The sequence below is a fragment of the Elephantulus edwardii genome, unplaced genomic scaffold, assembly GCF_000299155.1.
Source record: "Elephantulus edwardii isolate Elephantulus edwardi_28Jun2011 unplaced genomic scaffold, EleEdw1.0 scaffold00133, whole genome shotgun sequence".
Lineage (NCBI taxonomy): Eukaryota > Metazoa > Chordata > Mammalia > Macroscelidea > Macroscelididae > Elephantulus > Elephantulus edwardii.
In genome coordinates, this window is record NW_006399883.1 from 243,088 (window position 1) to 258,901 (window position 15,814).

A 15,814-nucleotide genomic window follows, 5' to 3' on the forward strand; every position below is an offset into this window, starting at 1 on the left:
GCTGTTATCATACATATAATGCTAATCATATTTTCATTTTCGATATTTCTTTATCCCCCACCCCTCCACTAATCTCTGCTCTCCTAGTGATTTTGATTCTTCCACATTCCTTCTCTTCTTTCCCTTTCAAACAGTTATATAAATCCTGTTACTCTTTGCCAATTGTAGTAACCACATTGTCTTTGTCTCTACTTTTCCCAGGTTGATCATCTCTTATCTTGGTCCTTATAGTTAAATTCATTCTGTAGTTAAACTCATTTCATAAGATTTTACCAGCATTTACCTTTTGTTTCTTCCTATATGTAGTCTTCGGGAAAGTGTAGCCAGAATGCCCTTTGAAGATAAAGATAGTGCAGCTTCATATCTCATACTTTGGGCATATTGCTAGGAGACGCTATTCCTTCGAAAGAGACATCATGCTCAGAAAGGTAGAAGGTCAGCAAAAGTGAAGAAGACCCCAAAAAGATAGACTGACACAGTGACTGTGACAATGAGCTAAGTGTATCAGAGATGAGGCAGATGGCACAGAACAGGACAGGGTTCAGGTTTGTTGTTCATAGGGCTACTATGAGTCATACTCAATTTGAAGGCATTTACCACCACCCTGAGTAGTTTTTTGTTGTTGTTTTGGGGGTTTTTTTAATTATTATTAAATTTTATTAGTTTTGATGAACATTTACAGATATTTTGGGTTTTCATTCATTCATTGTTGCACTGTTTTCTCTACCCTCCTCCCCAGTTCGTTCTTCTTTCCCCCCACCCGCGCCTGAATGTCTGTTTTAATTGTCCCATTGCCACAGTGCTTGTCAAAGCCAGTTCTGATTAATCTCCTTTGTCAGTGTGTCCTTTGCCATTCCCTATCACTCCTCCTTGAGAGAGACTTCACCCTGATTCATAAGGAAAAGGGGATGGTGTATTCTCTTAGCTACTTCCTGCTGAAAAGGGATGCTGTGGGTTTCACACCCTGAGTCGTTTTAAATGAAGTCAGTAGTTTATAATTAAAGAAATAATTTGGTGGGTATTTTTTTTATTTAAAGTAAACTTGACCTAACAGGAAATTATCCATTATATAGTGACTGCCTCCGGAAACTCAATGAACTTTGATAAATGTCTATAGTTAGAGGAAGGCTTCAGGTCTTTTGTTTATAGGGTCACTGTAAGTCATGCTTTACTTGAAGGCAATCAACAACAACTACTACTACTTTTATAATTTGAAATCACAAACTCTACTAAGTTGTAGGATAATCCTCTTCCTCTGAAAGAAACCTGTATACCATTAAGCAGTTGTTTACTGTTCCTTTCCTAATTTATCATATTAAACAAAGGGTATTGTTCTGTGTAGTTTTTACTTATGAGAGCCAGTTGTATATGAACTTCCTATAAACATAGTAAGGTTCTTGATATACAGTTCATAGGGAATTTTGCTACTTCCCCAACCATAGCACTCCTATAGTAGCTCAAATCTACCAATGGTTCTAAAGGAGAAAGATGGGTAATCTTTTCCTGTGTGATTTACAGCCTTGGAAACACAATAGAGGGTCAGCTGAGTTGGTTCTGAGTAGATGATAGTGAATGAATCTCTGAACATATCAGCAATTCTAATGAATCATTCTAGTCTAGGCACATAAATACAGTATTGTTCAGACAATAAGACTAGTAGCAAGATCAGACACTATAAACAAGCACGTTCAGTTTCAGTTTTTCATATATAACACATTCATGTGCATAATGTGCATAGTACTAATAGAAAACCAACACTAGAAAGCTATTCCATTTACAAATAATGTGCAGTGTTATTAAAAAAAATAGTACTGATGAACAAATAACAGATTATAGGCTTTCCTTAACTGTCAAAAACCTACAAGACATGGGGGAAAAGAATCTCAAGTTTCCAGACTGTTAGGCAAATAAAAAGGGGAAATTGCTTTAACTAAATTTACTAGAAGGGATGACACTGGTGGCCTAGTGGCAAGAGGCTGTGCTGCACGTGGTTTTAATCCATCAGCTGCTCCATGGGAGAAGGATGGGCGTTCTCCTCCCCTGTGATTAATTGCTTCTGAAAATACGCTGGATGATCAACTAGGGGGCAGTTCTGACTTGATGGTACATAACAACAATACATTTTGATTACATATGCTTCGTATTTTTGTGGAGCATATTCAGCACCTTCTCAATATTTTCATTTCTTCTGGCTCAATATTTTTCTCTGTCTCTTCTTGATGTGCTCTTGAACGAACTTTGCCCACTCCTCAGTTTTACGCTGACCAGATGTGTCACATGAATAATCACCAACCAGGGACTACATACTGCTGATGCTGCTTAGAAAAAAGATGCGTCAAGAAAAAAAGTATGGAAATGTCGCTATGATTATATTGCTTTGCCTGATTTGCAATCAGTAACAGGTGACTGAATATCCTGAACATTTCCCATTCCTTTTCACTGAAATCTTTGCTAGGTACTCATCAACAATCTATGTTACATAGATAACACAACCCTGCTTGCTGGACTGGAGGAGAACATGAAGTGCTTGCTGCAGGTCAAGGACTGCAGCCTTCAATATAGATTGAAGTTCAACATAAAGAAAACAAAAGATTCTTACTACTGGGCCAATTGGTAGCATCATGATAGATGGTGAAGAGATTCAGATTGTTAACAGCTTTAGTTTACTTGTCTCTACAATCAACACTCTTGGTACTAGCAGAAAATCAAAAGTCAAGTTCCATTGGGAAAGTCTGCTGTCAGAGACCTCTTCAAAGTACTGAAGAGCAATGACATCAGTCAGGAGACTAAGGTGCACTTGATTCAGGCCATGGTCTTTACAATTACTTGGCTATGAGTCAGAAAGCTGGACAATGACTAAGGATGATAGAAGGAGAATTTATGCCTTTGAGCTGTAGTGCTGGAGAAGGATATTGAATATCCATAGACTGCTAGGAGAAAAAAAACAAGTTCATCCTAGAGATGGTGAAAAAAGGCTGCTCCTTGGAATCATGGATTCTGAGACTTCTTCTGACATACTTTGGACATGCTTGGAAGGGTGGAGGGACAGCGCAAGAGAGGAAGACCCTCGATAAGATGGATTAATTCAGTGACTAGGGTAATGAAGGTAGATGTGTCAAAGACAACAAGATTGTTACAGGATAGAGCAGGGTATAGAGCTGTTGTATATATGGTCACTATGAGTCACAAGAGACTTAACAATACATAATAAAACGTCATATTGAGGTGAATAATTATGATGCTTTCCGTTTGCTAAGCATTGTCTGAGGATGCTAAAATAAGGAAAAGAACTCTGTTCACCACCCTCTGGATGATTGCATTCTAGCAGTTGACAGATAATAAACAAGTAAGCCAACAAGTGAATTATCACAGCTAAGAATCATGAAGAAAATAATTGAAGTTCCCTACTCAAGAAATACACCTACTTTTGATGAATTGACTAGGGCAGTTGTCTTTCAGAAAGCACCTAAACTAAATCCCAAAGAAGAAATAGAAGCGCTGGGCACACTGCTACCTGGAGAAGTGTAATCCTGGAAGAGGGGAGGAAAAAGACAGCAGCTAGGAACAAAGATCCACATGGGTGGTATCTAAGAAGTGAATGGAGGAGGGCCTTGTCATTGATGGGAGTTTCCTTGATTATGCAAAGACACCTTGATGTAGTTGCTGGGCTGATATAAAATATACTTCAACATGGATGAACCTTAAGAACACTATGCTGAAGAAAAAGTGAAATACAAAAAAAACACATATTCTGTTTATGTACAATGTCTATAACAGACAAATTGAAGCAAACAGTAGACTAATGATTGCCAAAGGTTAGTGGCGGACAGGTTGAGAGAAAATATAACAAATGGCTGCCAATGTATATGTGGTAACAGATGGACAGTAAAACCACTAAATGGATGGATTATATTACGTATGATATATGTATGGGAAAATATATCAATTACTCTGTTATTCTAAACCTGAAGGTTAAAAGGAATCAAGACTAACAAAACTTCTGTTATGTGCCAGGTTTGATTAACAATGTTTAACACTTAAATATTTATCTATTCATCACAAACATCACTCTGTGAAAATATTAATCCTAGGCAGTTTAAGTCATTTACCTAACAGGCCAAAGCTCCTGACCACAGAGGTGAGATTTGAAGAATACATGCAGTCAGATTCAAGAGCATATGATTACCACTTTCTATCTGGTTGGTTTAGTTCATACACTAACTGAAGAAATGCATTCAAAACACAGTGCCTGACAAACAATAAGTTCTGGATAAATTTATATAAGTGCTGGATAAATTTAGATTGTAATAATAAATGTCTTCAATATTAATTATCAACACAAGGGAAGAACATCAAGATGCTCTGTTAATTCTGTCCCATTTTGTTAAGACATTCAACATGTGCATCACGGATAATGATACCGGCCTTATTTTTGTAATCACATTTCTCCAGACTTCCTCCACAGACACAATTCAAGAGAAAATTGTGACTCTCCTCTATCTCTGAGTTTGTACTCAGAGTCCTAAGGAGTGGGGTATTTCAATATTTTCCTTTCATTTTCTTTCCTCTGAGATAAAAAAAGACAACTGTGACACACCTTTTTCAGCCCCCTTGTTCCATTTCCTTATTCCTAAATACTTGCTCTCTTATAACAGTTACTCCATGGTGTCTAGTTAACAGATTTGACCTTACTTTAGAGCTGCATGTCGGGTCTGTGTTTGAGTAAGAAAAAAGTATTCCATCTTAGGACATGACTACCCAGCTTTTTTGTGGCCAGATCATGCAAAGTATTAGAGAAGCTTTCAAAAGTTAAACAAGTCAGAATGTGGTCACTGTGCTCAAGGGTTTGGGATTTTTTAGCAAGCACATCAACTCAGAATGGTTGGGGGATTTGGGGTTATTTTTTATTTTATTTTATTAATTTTAATGAACATTTACAGAGATTTGGGATTTCCATTCACTCATTGCTGCACTTTCTTCTCTACCCCCACCCCCACCAGTTCACACCTCTTTTCGAAAGCAAAAGATAAAATAACATGTTCAGAGCAAGACAAAGATGCTCATGTTACTTCCAAAACACTCACTTGTGACTCCGTTAGGCTAAAATGACTACTGTTTTGTTGTTGGTGTATACCATCAAGTCAGAACTGACTCATACTGAGCCTTCAGTGGGATTTCAAAGGCTGTAAAACACACAGAAGGAGACTGGCTTCTGTGGAGCAGCAGATGGATTTGAACTTCTAGCCTTTAGATTGTCTGCCCAACTCCTTGCCACTAAACACAACTACTAGTTTGGTTAATGTATCAACTGAATCTTAACATTTAGCCACTCTATGTGAGGTAAAAATACTTGCCTGTGACCCAGGCCGTTGTTTCTCCAGGAAGCTAAGGCATTAGCTAACTCCATGTGTAGGCCTTCTCAGGTTATGTTTTGGAATTGCAGAAGAGCCTATCCTTTTTGACTTTGCACACTGCCAATGTCCTCTGAACGGTGAATTTGTGGCATGTGGGGGGAAATTACCCAGAATGTCTATCAGAGGCTGCTAGGAGTGAACAAATTTCCACCTTGGCTAGTTTGTGGTTCAAGATTCCAAAATAAAATAGGAACTAAATTTAGAGTAATATTAAAGTTAGACACGTTAAGTCTCTGGGGAGTGGCCTGGCTCTGTGAAATCCCCAGACTTTAATTATCCTGCATCTATGGACCAGAACTGAACTCGGGCAAAAATAAACAAGCAAATAAACACATAGATCTGATCTGGACAAGACTGAGCTGTGGTGGTAATCCTGAGATATTTATTGTGTACCCAACACTGTCGGGAACTCTGACCCTCTGGCAATGCTGGACTAACTAATGAACAGTGTAAGGCAGAGTTCACTTGTGTTTAGTTACTAATAAGTAGGGAACATTTTCAACAGACCAAAGATTTTGTTTCTAAGTATAATTGACATATGACATATTTCTCTCCCAACTCCACAATACCTTCACACAAGATCAAAACTTCTTTAGAAATGTATAATCTCTGGGGACAGAGTACCTAGTAAGAAAAGTAATCATGGTCTTACTTGTTCTTACATTTTAAACTGTCCTGAACAGATTTTTCACCACAGATGTGATAGAAGTTATGTAAAATTCTTCACTGCAAATAAATGAGCACAATTAAGCTCATGCTTCCCTTTCTTATCCCCTTTCTTTAGAATGTTGGTGGTAGTGGTGGTGTTGAGTCAGAATTGACCCATAGCTGATCCTCCAGCGAGTTTTCAGAGGCAGTTAATAGCATGGGAGGAGATTGCCCATCTTTCTCCGGCAGAACTGCTAGTGGGATTCAAGCCAAGTGTCTTCAGGATTGCAGTACAGCTTCTTGCCAACTAGGCCACCAGAGCTCCCCAAATAATCCAAGACACTTGATTGCTACATATACATAATCTTTTATTGCTGGAAGCTTTGATTATCTTGCTTCGTCTGAATTTTATTCTATTCCAACCTTTCTTTCCAGGATAATTTCAATTATTCTTTAAGATCTAAGTAACGGGCAACTATTCCAGGAAGCTAATCTAAAGTTTAAGTTCAGGCTACTAGCCCCTATCCTTGTTTCTCTGATATTTTACGCACAGCCTCAACCTAAGAATGTGTCTCTGACATCATAATATGAGCTTCTTGAACCCATGTGTTCTACATCTATGTATTCACAGGTCTTAGTCCAGGACCTAACTCTAGCAGAAGAGTAGGCAGTAGGGCTGAAAATGGAACAGAAAGTAATACAAACAAGGGAGGGACGGGTTCTGGGAGAGCATGGTGTCTGTCTCCATCTTCCACTGTGTTCTTCCTTTACAGCCCTAGTCATTACAGACCACCCGCCATCCCCAGATAGAGCAGGCCATTCTATGTCTCGGGGCTTTTACACCTATCCTAGAGCACCCTGCCTCTTCCCTATCCCTCTCGAGTGACTAATCATCTCCTACCTTCCAAAAATTCAACTCAGACATCACCTCTTCCAAGAAGCAGTCTCAATCTCAGCATGCCCAATGTTATCTCTCACCTGGAACTTTCCCAATCCGAGCTCTTGTACTCTCATTGTACTCTCTCACATGCCCCACCTTGTGCACCTAATGGCTGCTAAAGTCAATGAATTACAAGGACCTATGATTTAGGATTCTGCCATTTAGAATATCCTATGGACTATAAAAAGAACAAACAGATATGTTTCTGAGAAAGTGCAGCCAGCGTGTCCCAAAGATGAAGATGGCAAAACTTTTGTCTCACAGACTTTGAGTATGTTGGTAAGAGAATTTAATCCTAGGAGAGGGCCATCATGCTTGGAAAAGTGGAGGGTCAGCAAAAGAGAAGAAGACCTCCAACCAGGTAGATTGTCACAGTGACTGCTGTGATGGGCTTGAGTATGTCAGAAATTATGAGAATGACACAGATAGGACAGAATCCACATCTATTGGTCACAGGGTTGCTCTGAGTCATATTTGACTCAATGACACCTGCCAGCAATAACAACCATTTAGGAGAATGGACTGCAAAGAAAACAAATAGGTTTGTCTTGAAGAAGGTAAAATCAAGTCTCTCCTTGGAGGCTAGGATTTTGAAGCTCCACCTCACTTACTTTGGGCATGTGGTCAGGATATATCAGTCTTTGGAGAAGGACATCATGCTTGGAAGGGTAGATGGACAGCACAGGAGAGGGAGACCCTGGATGAGATGGATTGATATAGTAACTGGGGCAATGGGGGTTGTCATGTCAGAATTAGTGAGACTGGCTCAGGACAGGAAAAGGTTCAAAGTTGCTGTGCATAGGGTCGCTATGCATCGCAAGCGACTCAACCAATAATATTCTATGACAAGTTTGGAAGCAGCAATTATATCCATTTCCTAAACAACTTGCCTCTGGAAACTCTATGAACTTTGGTAAATGTTGATAGTTGTAGAGGGGCTTCAGGCCTTTTGTTCTGGTCATTATGAGTCGTGCTTGACTCGAAGGCAATCAAAAACAACAACAACAAGTGAAAAGTATATATGCAAAACCAAGAGCCAATATAATTTTCAGTGGAGAAAGACTGAAAAGGTTCAGAGCTGGTGTATTTGGGTACTCAAAGGCAATCAACAACAAAGATGTTAGTGTGAAGGCTAAGGTGCAACTGATTCAGACCATCATCTTTTCTGTCATTTGCTGTGCTTCTGAAAGCTGGACTATGAGTAAGGATGACAAAAGATAAAATGATCCTTTGGCTCTGGTGTTGGAGAAGAATATTGAATATTCCATCAACTGGAAAAAGAATAAACAGAAATGTTTTGGGAAAAGTGAAGCCAGAGTGCTCCTTGAATCAGGGATGGTGAAGCTTCATCTCATATACTTTGAGCATGGTGCTAAGGAGAGGCTATTCCTTGGAAAGGGACATCATTCTTGGAAAGGTGAAAGGTCAACAAAGAGAGGAAGACTCTTGACTAGATGGATTGACACATTGACTGCAAGCATGGGTTCAGGTTTGTCAGAGATGATGAGGACATCACAGGATAGGACAGGGTTCCGATCTGTTGTTCATCACGTTGTTAGGAGTCACACTCAACAACACCAAACAGCAACTATCTCCAGAGCCAACACAGTAAATATCCATTCCTTTGACCGACCCACTTTGTTACCATGGAACTAAAGAACACAGAGAGGCAATGATTTACAAGGCCTAGGAATTCATATTTACTAAAAGAAACCCTGTGTAACCATTTGTTCACTCAGATCAGGACTTAAGAAACAGTTTATAAAAAAAAAAAAAAACAGTTTATAAACAATTTAAACAATGATTACTTGTGATATATTGTTTTTATTGTTATTTGCTATTAAGTCAGGACCAACTAATAGCTAACATTCCAGTGGAGTTTTAGAGGCTGTAAATCACATAGGAGGAGATGGTCATTCTTTTTCTGAGAGTCAGTTGGTAGCTTCAAACAGGGTGCCTTTGAGCTGGCAATGAAACCCCTTACCACTTCTTGTTATCTACAGGTTCAAGAAGCTACAGGTATGACACCCAGAAATGACTTAGACTATGATTCTGTTCTTGGGAAATAACCTGATGCTGGTGTACAATTTACTCTTCTGGAGATACCGATGTCTTCCAAGGACACAGAGAGCAGCCGAGAGATCCAACAGTGGGTTTGAAAAATAGCCAACATTACCATGAATAATTAGTGTAGATGAAGGCTATTCAGGCTGGAGGAAATGGAAAAATATAGGGATGTCTCTTGAGAGTGTGTGAAAATTCCAGTGATGCTGCAGTGCAGAATTTAAGGAGGAAAACACTGACTACAGACTGCGTGAAGGATAACTTACACCATATCACAGAACAGGCTTCTCAGCAGTGCTGGATCAGGAAGAGTCTCCATACAGAATTTTTTCTCTAGAGATACTAGTTCACTAATTTTGCTTTGGGGACAATGACTCTGGATTTTAAGAGCTCTCAGATGCTTACTGATGAGAACTTTTTTTTTTTTTAAATTTAGGTTGTTTATTTTTCATTTCAATGAACATCTACAGAGATTTTGGGATTCCATTCATTCATTGTTGCACCCTTCTCCCTGCACAAACCCCTCCCCCCCCCATTTGATCCTCTCCTTGAAATGCAAAAGAAAAACTCCCTCATTGGTACACAATCCCCCCCCCGCACCTCCCCAAACCCCAGCCCCTAGCCCCAAATATAATCCACTCTACAACCCTCATTGAGAACTTTTTAAAATAAACTTATGAGGATCTTTGCTGTGGAGAAAAATAGAGCTGTCTCTATGTTCCCCAGGTGCATCAATCAATATTATCAGAGTGAAATAATAATGTATATGTATTGTTGTTAGGAAAAAATAAAAGTCCTGTCATCCCTTAATGGTGATAGATAAATTAAATATATTAAGTATATTATGTAAGCCAATTTTATATGTTCACTGTCAAGTTTTGGAAGAATAGAGAATCCAAGTTTTCAAGAAGCAGTAAATAGCAAAGTAGATGGTGTTGCCTTTCACCTAGATCCTCCACAAATTCTACGTGACAATTGACAAATGTCCCCTTATTCTCTGGGACAAATGTCAAACATCTAGGCCTTAATTTCCATGTACATAAAGTGGAGATAATTGTAGTACCCACCATCCTGGTCATTTTGATGAGAAGATGAATAAATGCATGGCACATCCTAGGAAGATCAGTCTAGACAGTCCTAGCATTTCCTCTTAAATATCAGCCTTCTTCCTAGCACTTTCTTCAAAGCCATCACCACTTCCTTGTTCCGAAGGCTATAGATTAGGGGATTTAGCATGGGAGTGATGATGGCATCAAACACAAAGAGATGCTGGTCCATCTCTGGGGAGAGAGAGGAAATTGGACTCATATAAATAATCATGGCTGGACCAAAGTAGAGACTCACTACACCAAGGTGAGAGGAACAGGTAGCCAGAGCCTTCTTCTTGCCATCAGAGGAGTTCATGCGTAGGACAGTGAAAAAGATGAGGTTGTAGGAGGTCAGGATGAGTCCAAAGGGGACGAGAAGGAAAATGATGCCTGCTGCCAAAACCACTTTCTCATAGGTGGAAGTGTCTTCACAAGAGAGTTTTAGAAGGGCCATTACTTCACAATAAAAATGATGAATCTCCCTGGAATCACAGGTAGAAAAATGCATGACCCAAACTGTGTAAATGAAGGAGCTAAGAGCACCTCCAGCCCAGGAACTGGCAGCCATTTGTGCACAGACCCTGGGGGTCATGAAGACTGAGTATCTCAGAGGATTACAGATGGCTAGGTAGCGGTCAAAGGCCATGAGAGTCAGAAGAATACACTCAGCCACTCCTAACATCAAGTAAAGAAAGATTTGGACTCCACAGCCAAGGCGAGAGATACCTCTGTTTCCCGAGAAGAAGTCAACAGCCATCTTGGGGACGGTGGTGGTGATGAGTGTGAGGTCCATGAGGGAGAGCTGGCTGAGCAGGAGATACATGGGAGTGTGAAGGTGGGCGTTGCCCCAGATCAGCAAGGCCAGGATAGAGTTTCCAGTGACGGCCACCATGAGAATCAGAAGGATGATGACAATAAACAAACCAGGATACTGAGACTCAAATAGACCCAGCAGGATGAAATCTGTGTTTGTGGATTTATTTTCTTGCCCCATATATACTGGTTGAATATGGGAGGTCATCAGAGAAAAACACAAATGAGATCTTTTCACGTCTCATAAAAATTTGCCAGGTTAAAGCTATTTCTAAATTAAAAGTGTGTTGATCAAATCTCAATATGTAGTAAAAATAATTTTAATGATAATTTTGATATCCACTATTAATTATCTACCAGCAATGGTGTCCAGTAAAAACTGAGAATATTACTTGGGACACCACTATGTTTGGATCCTTTCATGAGGATTATTGCATATTTAGTACACTTGTGTTTTAGACTAGTTTATCTAAAGGAGCAAAACCAGTAAAGTACGTACATCATGCTTGGAAGGATGGAGGGACAGAGCAGGCGAGGAAGACCTCAGGTGAGATTGAAACAGTAACTGGGGCAATTGTAGGTGTGCCAGAATCAGTGACACTCACTAAGGGTCAGGGCAGGCTTCAGAGCTGCCATACACAGGGTCACTATGGGTCTCAGGTAATTCCACCACACGTAACAACAACATACTCACACTCACTGTCATTCTTCCAGTTGATTCTATCTCAAAGCAACCCTCCACTAGGTTTCTGAGATTATAAATTAAAATGGAAAGACATTAGTCATTTTTCCACTATGAAAAATTAGCCTTTTAACTACGGGAGACATGTGTCCTTTCGTTACCAGTATAACTCATTACTGGCTCACATGGTAGGAGATCTGGCAAATCCCAAAATTTGCAAGTCACATGGCAAGCTAATACTAGTATCTCAAAAACTTGAGGTCAAAATGTGTCAATCCAAATGCAAAGTCCCAGATATCCTGGATGTAGTACTCCTCTTACAGGAAAACTACCCCTTCTATTGGCAGTCATTTGTACATGGATTCTGGGTGTCAGGAAGACTGAGGATTTCAGGGGACCCAGATGACTACAAATGTGAGGAACACACTTCAAATTTCAAAATGGAAGGAAATTGCATAGTATCTGTCAAATTAGTGCAAATCATGGTTTAGTAACATTGACACATACTTTAACTATCACAACCAGTATCTGTCTCTGGTGCTATGGTTACCAGACAGCATGCATACATGTTCCAGTAAGCAGGAAGTTCTAAAAAGAGAAATCATTGCCAAGACCTGGATCACGTGAATGATATCATGTTGATTCACCCCTTAGAGGCATCACTGCTGTCCTGGTTACTTACTCAAATGCCAGGGTCAGCTCAGCTGAGGAATTTAAGGGCTATATGTACAATTCATCAAAATATTTGCAAGTGGCCAAGATTGGTGCTCACAGTTCATGAAATCCATCCATGAGCGGTTCTGCCTTTGAGTTCAGCATTCTGTTCCCTCTCCACCATTCTCTGACCTTCCTCCCTATGTTGTAGACACACTCAATTTTTAAGAAAACACATCTGTGCAGAATCTTCTAAAATGCTTACACTATAACTGTTAAATTCCATGTGTCATCTCTCTCTGCGTTAAAATAAAGCAAAGGGAAAAAAAGACAAGGAATTATCCAAAAAATGCTCAATTTATAATTTAAAAAATAATGAAGTTTGTGAACTTCAAGCAAAATGCTAATTTTTATAAATAGGTTAATTTTTTCTCTCTCAGTGTTTAAATATCTACAGAATGTTACATAACTCTTTAGGAAGATTAAAGTATTCCATTTTCTAAATTTTTTAACATGCTCTATAAATATTCATTAAAATGGAATAATTCTGATTTGAATCACCACAAAAGTAAAACAGTAAGAAGCTAAAGAGATGTTGTTATTAGTGCTTCTGTTTTCAAGGCTTGGAGTTTTTTACCCAAAAAAGTAGGAACAAACAACAATCATTAACTCAAGTTAGTGGTGTTTTATGGAGGATAATATGACACAAATCCAACGAGAGATTCAAATTTGCAAGTCAGGTTTAATTCTCTTCTTTCAATATGAATAATAACAAGCAATTAGAATACTTTAGAACTAGAAATAAACATACCTAACTTTTTAACTCAGCTTTTCCTACACTTAATTATTTGTTGAATCCCTTTACTCATTATTTATATTCACAACCCCTGAACTACACTATACAATGAAACACTGTTTAGGAAATGCTGAATTAGACATGGGAAGAAGGGAACCTAAATTTCTAGAGAGTCTCAGCTCAGTCCCAGACTTTGGGATGTAATACAAATTCTTATCTAAATAATTTATTTCTTATTTTGGTTTCACTGTCATTGTGCTTGCATTTTTATGTTGAAATAATCTTGGAAGGAAATTAATAATTCCTAATATGAATAAAAGGCAAAAGAAAAGAATAGCAACACTCAAAAATCAAGCTCTAGGTATTTGCATTATATGTGAAATAAATGCCTTTCATATTGTAAACAAGGACTTGTAGCCCAAAACCTTATTTAATAACTGTAATATTTCTTACTTATTTTCTCATAGTAGTCAATTAAGGTAGAAAAATCTTACTTGGAAATGATAGGTGGGAAAAATGGTAGAAGACCTAAGAAACAGGCAAAGGAAGGATACAAAATTGTAATAAAAAAATAAAGGAACAAAGTATGAATGAGGACAGACTGACACTGAAAAGATGGGAGAGAAAAAATGGGTCGCTTCTCCAGTGCCACCTAACCAAAGTGCTTCCAAAGCCCAAACCAAAAACATACTGTGACCATTGAGCTCCAGGCTTGTTTCTGATAACAGCTGCTAGCCAGGGCACAAGTGACTTGGTAAAACATGTCTTTTACTAGAGTTTGCTGATTATCTGTTTTCCCTATAGAGTGTGAGCTTATGAGGTAAGGATGTGTTTGCTTTGTTTAAACTGGACTTGGAGGCCTTTTACAGAAAAAGAATGACTTGGATGGAAGACAGCATTATGGAAGAGGAGATGTTTATGAATAACAGAGGGCAAGAAGAAAGGCATCTAGTATAAATACAAAGACGGAGGAACAGACACACGTACAGGTAGATTAAGAGTCAAAGTTAAGGAAAGGCAAGGAGTCTGAAGGATAACAGCAGTGGAGGAGGAGGTAGAGAAAGGTGGCAGAGACCGCAACAATGATCATCTGTTCTGATAACAGCACAGTGCTGTGTGGTTATGGGATCAGAGAATCTCAGTCTTGTCCTCTACCCCTAGAACTCCAGCCTCCAGCAGCAGCAATTCAGCAAGGAACACACTGCCTCAGGATGAAGCAGTGGTGCCAGAACTGAGTCCCAGGAAAGAATTAGAGCTTCCCTTACCAGATACTGGTCTCATCTTGTCAAGTCTGCGTCAGAGTGAGCATGAGTCCAGCTGGTTCCTATACGGTTCTGGATTCAGAGTTTAGATGAACAACAGTTCTCTGCCTTGTGCAACCATGAATGTGTGAATCCAAATGTCCCCTTGGCCTTCAAGAAAGGCTGTGAGTGTTCCTCAAACTTTCAGAAGCTGCCAAAACATCTAAGATGGCTTACTTGAATAGTTTCAAAGGGGTAGGGAACACACACACAAAAACGGTTTTTAATTTACAACTCTGTGAAGTAGTTTTAGCTATTTTTACCCAGCTGATGGTTATTTGATAACTGGTCAGTTCAGGCAAATTTCTTAAACAGCTGTTGACTGCACTGTTTTGTCAGATTGCACTGTATATGAGAGTGTATTTTACATGTATACAATACAGTGTCTTCTATCCCCGGGATCTGTTCCCCAACTGCTTTCTCCAGTAGTCAACCAATTTCTTGTTTCTCTACCACATGTTTTCTTTGGAGCTGTGTTCATAGACTGTAATGATTTTGATGTCGTCTAAGACTACAGATCTCATAAAAAGTTCCTATTCCTCAATGCATATATGTAAGTCACCAACATGGTCTTATATTTCCACTATTGAGCTTTCTTTTCTTTATGTGTTGGTCCAATCCTTTTCACCCTTCAGAGCTCTGGAATATCCTTCCTTTTTGTTTACCAGATGGAGTTGACCAAGAGTGAGACATGGGGGTCTTTTTGTGGAAAACAACTTCTTTGTGTAGAAACAATACATGACTTCACCTAGAATTTAGCATTATGAACTTAAGAGCTTAAATATGGGACTAGGATTTGAGTGCTGTTTGTTCTCTGCGGGATATACTCCCTTAGCCCAGTCCCTAGTCTGCAATTAGTTCAGGCACCAGGAAACTGGCAGGGTGAAAACATACCCCAGATAAAAACCCATGAGGCATCAGAAGCAGAAGTTGAAGGTTCTAGTGCACTGAGAGTCACTTCAGAAGAAAGACACGATGATGTAATTTATTTTTAAATTGTTTTTATTGTTGTTGACTGCCTAAAAGTCAAGGACAACTCATAGTGACCCTATGAACAAAAGGTGTGAAGTCCCTCTACAACTATTGACATTTATCAAAGTTCATAGAGTTTTGGAAGCATGTTATTTAGGAAGTGGATGCCACTCCTGCTTCCAAATTACTCATTAAAAATCCTGTGTAGGACATTTCCACTCTGACAAGCATAGGTTCACCATGAGTCAAGACTGACTCAAAGGCAACTGGCAGTAGTATTATTTGTAACCTGTACCCAGTCTTCAGTTTTGGGTGTAGTCCATCAAGACCAAAAAGGAGGAAATGGAATATTTCTGTCAACTTTTGCAATTAGAAATTGACTGAACATGCAATTTAGATGCTTTAATAATAATGGATGACTGGAATCTAAAAGTTGGAAACA

The 15,814-nt window shown here is 39.1% G+C and overlaps 1 protein-coding gene across 1 annotated transcript; it reads right to left on the bottom strand.

Moving 5' to 3' along the window:
* Positions 1-10,203: 10,203 nt before the first annotated feature.
* On the bottom strand, positions 10,204-11,148 carry LOC102848162 (olfactory receptor 2M2-like). Its single transcript, XM_006893959.1, has one exon. The coding sequence runs from the start codon at positions 11,146-11,148 to the stop codon at positions 10,204-10,206; it is 945 nt and encodes a 314-aa protein (XP_006894021.1).
* Between the last annotated feature and the right edge of the window lie 4,666 nt (positions 11,149-15,814).